This window comes from Lipotes vexillifer, unplaced genomic scaffold (genome assembly GCF_000442215.2).
Source record: "Lipotes vexillifer unplaced genomic scaffold, Lipotes_vexillifer_v1.1 scaffold778, whole genome shotgun sequence".
NCBI lineage: Eukaryota > Metazoa > Chordata > Mammalia > Artiodactyla > Lipotidae > Lipotes > Lipotes vexillifer.
Window position 1 is genome coordinate 3,139,902 of NW_006774127.1, and position 6,003 is coordinate 3,145,904.

The 6,003-nt window shown below is 40.9% G+C and overlaps 1 protein-coding gene across 1 annotated transcript in view; it reads left to right on the forward strand.

Moving 5' to 3' along the window:
- Positions 1–6,003, forward strand: part of USP42 (ubiquitin specific peptidase 42) — a 32,629-nt gene that overhangs the window by 442 nt on the left and 26,184 nt on the right. The window contains exon 2 of the mRNA XM_007448898.1: positions 3,957–4,206. Coding sequence (XP_007448960.1) covers positions 3,966–4,206 — 241 coding nt within the window. The 5' untranslated portion in view covers positions 3,957–3,965. The remainder of the gene's footprint in view (positions 1–3,956; positions 4,207–6,003) is intronic.

Genomic DNA, 6,003 nt, shown 5'->3' on the forward strand with positions numbered 1-6,003 from the left:
GCCGACCGCTGAGCCGCCCGGAGTCCCCGGGCCGCCCACCGCCCCCCGCGTGGCTGCCACCTCCCGCCCCCGAGCGCCCCTCGGAGCCCCGGGCTCGCCTCCCCGCCCCCACTGCGCCCCCCAAAGAGACAAACTTTCCCACACGGGCGTCCCGCCGGCCCGCCCGCCGAGCCGGTCCGTCCTCGCGGGGCCGTCCACCTGGCTAGTCCACCGGGTGTCCGAGTTCTCCACGCCTGCCGCCGGGCGGAGCGGCCGGCCGGCCCGGCGTCGCGTCCCCCAAAGCGCGTGTGCCCTGGTCCTATTCTTTATCTTCGGGGCAGGAAGACCCAACTTACCTGGGGCGGGGGCGTGGGGGGGAAGAGGGCGGTCAGTTTCAGATGTTTGAGATGAAGATTTGATGGGACAGAAGTTTTACCATCTAGGACTTTAACCTCGCTATAATGAATGCAATTGAGATTACTTTTGTGGAATAGCTCTTTTATATTACGGGAGGCCTTAGGGCTTACTTGTTTATGGGAAAACACGTTGGTTGTTTAAAGTAAATACACTCAAATAACAGTAAAACTGGTTGAAAAACTAGTTAGCCCCTAAAACAGCAGTATTTTAGGTTCTTGTACGTTTTAGTGGAGTCTCAAATTTTAACTTGTACATTTGAAACATAATTCTCCTCTTCTGACTGTATTATTCATTCAAAGTGTATCGGTGTTGTGAATAATCGGTTTCACTTATTTGTATCTAGGGTCAGTTTCACTTCTTTTCTGTATCATTGAATTAAGTCTACAGAGTTTCTTTTGTAAAAGTTTAAAGCAAAGTGATTTGTTTCCTTACAAATAAGTAAAATCCAGGTTGTCTTTTTAAAGCTTGTGAGTTTTCAAATGGAAATGCAACAAGAATGTGGGTTGCATTGTTTATTAAGAAGCACAGGTATAACAGTTTCTTTTTGCATGTATTTATATTTTTACCACAATGTATGTGGAGTGCCATAATGTTCAAATAGCCATATGCTTATTCTTTTAAAAATGAAACAGAATAATGTATTCTAGCATTTGGTCACCACAAGGGAGAAATACCATATAAGGGACAGCATTTTAAGACTTTCAAGTAAAACATTGTACTTAAAGCAGGTACACTTAATGGAAACAATTGAGAAGTCACTTTGTCTCATTCCTCACACACATCCAACCTTGATTTTTGTACTCAGTTTTTTTCAAACATGCTTTTGTAACTTTTTGTTTGTCTGTCATCAGGAGGTGTTGAGAGAAATTTAAACTTTTCATTGAAGTAGCTGCTTAAGAGTCCTGAGATTTATTTCAGTAAATGTTTAGAAGCTTTACTGAGAGTAAAGAACATGTAACATCTGAATCCTGAGCCCTACGCAACATTGTTTGGCTTCCAGAAAGGTTTTCTCCAGTTTAATACCTGATGGTTTCAGGGTAAGAAGTCATTGGCTGAATATACATCTGAAGGAGAATGGATGTTTTTGGTTTTCCCAAATTATAATGCTATATGGTTATCAATGACTCCGTTGTATGTTTTCCTTGGGGTTTTTGTTTCTTAATTTAAGAGTTGTTTCCCCCCGCCCCACCCCGCGAACCCCGCAAAGGCAACTGGAGCAAGTAAAATGGTTTTATTTAGTCATTTGTTAATGATTGTCCTGAAGGGATGTTTATCCCAGAAAATCAAGGTTTTTGCTATTTAACATAAATAAGGCTGGCTTAAGCTCCACTGTTTTGGCTTTCTTCCGTTTCCTCCTCCTCTACTTCTTTTTCCCTTGTTGTCTTGTTCTTGCCTCCACACTGTTTTGTAATTTCTTTTGACTGTCAGATGAGGAAAGTATAAACTTTATTTGGATAATATGGCTCAGGCTTTCTTCCTGAATAAAGGTCCTGTGTTTTACCTAGATTGACTTAAAATTTCAGTTCAGTTTTTCTTTTTGTTTAAGATCTGATTAACATCTTCTTCTCTATTTCTATGTAAGATTCCAAAAATATTTAAGTTTGTACTTTTTTGGGAGGTGATAATCTTAATTTAAATCTTTAATTTAAAATCACAACAGAATTGAGGCTTTCAAAAAAACCTTATTGTGAGTAGACAGTGCATCATAACATTTGTTGAAGTGTCACATACATGGGTAATTATTTTACTGTGCTGAATATTTTTTTTTTTTTTTTTTTGGTTGCACCACGTGCCACGCAAGGTCTTAGTTCCCCAACCAGGAACTGAACCCTTGCCCCCTGCGGTGGGAGCACGGAGTCTCAACCACTGGACCGTCAGAGGAATCTCCCATAACTCATCCCTTATCCATCCCTGGATAGTGTGGCTTGCCTTCCTCATCATCTTCCCGGACCGGGGCACGAACCCGCGTCCCCTGCATCGGCAGGCGGACTCTCAACCACTGCGCCACCAGGGAAGCCCTGTGCTGAATATTTTTTAAAACAAGTTTTAAAGGCTATTCCTACTCCAGAATTTTTAAGGATTAAATGAGATACTTTATATAAAACAGCGAAAATTGGTGCTAGGGGCAAACACTGGTTACGTCCTGTCTTCACAACTGATTCATTTGTTCAACACGTGTGTGGAGAGCTTTCCTTGTGCCAGGTCAGGGCGTGTAAACAAGAACATGATGGAGAGCCCCAGGCAGGATGGCTGTGAGCGCTATGGTGGAAATCTGGAAATCAGCCCGAGGGTGCCCAGGGTGCCACCAGAGCTTCCAGGAGGGGTTCTCAGACTGTCTTGGGGGAGGGGACTATCAAGGAAAGTGTCCCAGAGGAAATGAATTCTAAACGGAGAAGCGGGGTGGGTGTTCACTGGCTGGAGGTGGAAGGGTGGAGGAGGTTTGGGGAAAGAAGAACAGCATGTGCAGAGCCTGGAGAGAGAAGGCAGGACAGGACCGGGGGCGCGGAGAGGTTCCTAGGGCGGGCAGTGTCCAGAGTCCGGGTGTCGGGATGCTGGGCCGGAGGCACTCGGGGCCGCCTGGAAGATGTCTGCAGAGCAGTGGCCTCTGCTAGATTTGGTTGCTGCTGGGCAATATGGGAAACGTTCCTAAAGTGCTGTGTTGTGGAGTTTGGTAGAGCCCAGCCGGGAATGTTGGGCTTGGGACCTTTTCCCAGTAGTGACTAGTTTGGGTAATAGTTGCTCCATTTCGTAGACCCAGTGGATTCTGTCCAGTCTCTCATAGGTCATTATGAAAATTAAGTAAGTTAGTGTGTGTTCAGTGGGTAACACAATGCCTAGCACGTAGAAAGTGCTCAGTTAGTGGTGGCCCTAAGATTTTAATAGGGTTCAGAGAGAAAATTATAATTAAGTACTTTTATAACATGTATTTGTGTTCCAGTTTGATGTAAGTAATGCCTTATCGACCTCATTTTAAAAAATCATATATGCGAAATAAATGAGCCTCTTCAAAATGTGTTTCAAAAATGAGACTTCCTATATTAAAAAAAAAGGTAATATATTTCAAACAATGTCATTTTGGACTTTAAGCTTCAAATTAAAGCTAGATTTTCTTTTCATGTAGTTGAGACTTTTCCTTGAGGAATTATATATGAATTGAAAATTGAGCCAAATGTGTTAGTGCATTTCACATTCTAGGTTTAAGCAAGGGAGAGAAAAAATATAGGTACTTGGTGAATGTATAGAGTTGGAAATTGAGATACCTGATGATAAAACGAAATATCAGATTTTCAGAGGGCATGAAATAGAATGACAAGCTTTAATCAAATACTTCACTGAAGATTTTATAATGAAAAATTGTTGGCATGTTCAGATTAGCACAACAGTAAATATCCCAAGGAAATTATTACAAAGTTAAAAAATAGTGGTGCTTTTGTACTGGGGTGATTTGTTGGAAAATTAACGTAGCCGTTTTTTATTGTTTTCAAAGATCTAATGGTAGAATAAGTAGGTTGCTCTTCTTACCTTATGACACAAATGTGTGCTCTTCTCATCTTTTACAGAGGTGAACAATGACCACAGGTGACAAAGCTTCAGAATCTTCAGACCCATCAACCTGTCAGAAGCAGCCTGGCAGTTCTGAGGCAGTCTCACCTGGAGACATGGAGGCAGGTTCTGCCAGCTGGGGTACTGTGTCTTCATTAAATGATGTTTCAAGTCACGCGCTTTCTTTAGGACCAGTACCTGGTGCTGTAGTTTATTCAAGTTCACCTGTACCTGAAAAATCAAAACCATCACCACCAAAGGATCAAGGTACTGCTTTCTAAAAGAATCACTACAAGAAACTCCTGTATAAATGCTGTCAGTGGGTTGGTAGTTTCAGAGAGGGGCTTATTTTGCAAGATACACTGCCACCTGAATGGCCAGCAGAGTTACATTATTTGGCAGGCTTCATTTTCCTCTGCTGCTTGTTCATGATTAACATATGTATCATAGCAAGGTAAGATTATTTTTAGTTACTATGAATTTATTTGTAGTTGAATTCCTAATTTTTTGAAGGATAAACTTTGTCTTGGTGAGAATTGAGATGGGCAAGCATTTCATTAACTTGTCAGTTAACTATAGTGCCCTAAGTAAATGTCTGCCTTTTAAAAATTTAAAGATTTTTTTTTAAGATGTTTTTAAAAATGGTTGCCTTTTGACAGATGAGCTCCACCCAACTTTGTTTTTGTTTGTTTAGTTTTTGCCAGTTAAAATCGTCTGTAGAAATAAAGCTCTTTGAAAGCGAGCAGATCCTGTAAATGTTACATTATGTATAAAGCCAGGTTAATGTGGTTATATTTGTTAAAACCCATCCTGATAAGTAAGACATTGACACTTTAGTTGGTACTCCGGAGACTTTCGGATTTGGAAGCTTTGAAACCTTAAGAGATTAGTTCCCACACAGAACATTGTTTGGTCTAGAATAATTTGGCTCTCACGTTGTTTTTTGTTTTGAGTCTTCCTAGTGCTGTGTGATATTGTGATGCGGAGGTGGGTGGTATGATTTGCTGAAGGTGTTTTGGGTGAGGGGACATTTACATCACAAATCAAACAACATAACTGAATGTTATACAGAGGGGTTTAAAGATCTTTATAAGTAGGGCATTCCCACAGGACATCCTCTCACAGACTCCAGCCTCCTGTCACCTTGCTGGGGCTCCTCTCTCTTCCTCAGGATTTAGTTTATATCATCCCACCTGGCCCTTTTGGGGGCCCTTGTCACGCTCTTTGAACATCCATTTCTCCTTTCCTGATTTTGATCTCCCTTCTTCAAGAAGCTGAAGCCTGCCTTTTTGCATGCTTAAACATTCAATATTGCTATTAAAATAGAGAACCATCTATTGGGCATCTCAATCTTTGGTAGTGCTGAGGAACTGCCAAACTTTTGAAAAAACAGTCTTGCTGTGGATGATTTTTGACCTTTCCTAAATAAATTGTTTTTGAGCCTCACCTGAGTATCATTAGCAATCTGTTTCTAAGTTTTAAAAATAGATAAGAAATTTTTAGACCATGTAGACTATACTTATGAGTATGTATAGTGATGCCTAACAGCCTGTTTCCCTGCTGGTAAATTTGGGATGACATCACTACCAACCTTTAGAATTGAGAGTATCCAACAGCTAGTGAGGACTGAGTAGGTGAGATGATGGTGAGGATGACATGCTGCTGGGGGTACAGAACGTGAGCATCCGTAGCACATATTACAGGGAATCGACTTTCCTGCACTTTTACTGTGTTGTACTTTATTTATTTTTAAAACTCTTTTAATGAAAAATTTTAAGTAGGTGCAGAAGAGAGAATAATTGAAATGAAGTCTCACGTGCCCCTCAGCTAGCTTTGATGTTTATCAGCTCCTGGCCAATTATACCTCCACCCACTTACTCCTCTCCCGACTCCCCATCATTTTAAAGCAAATCCAGGACTTTATACTTCATCTATAAATAGTTCAGTGTGTATATTTAAAGAATTCATGTCTGAAAATTAAAAGCTTTTTATATTAAAAATCCAGCCAATGTGCAGATTTCCCTGGTTGTCGTATAATTTTTTTTTTTTTTTTTTTTTTTTTTT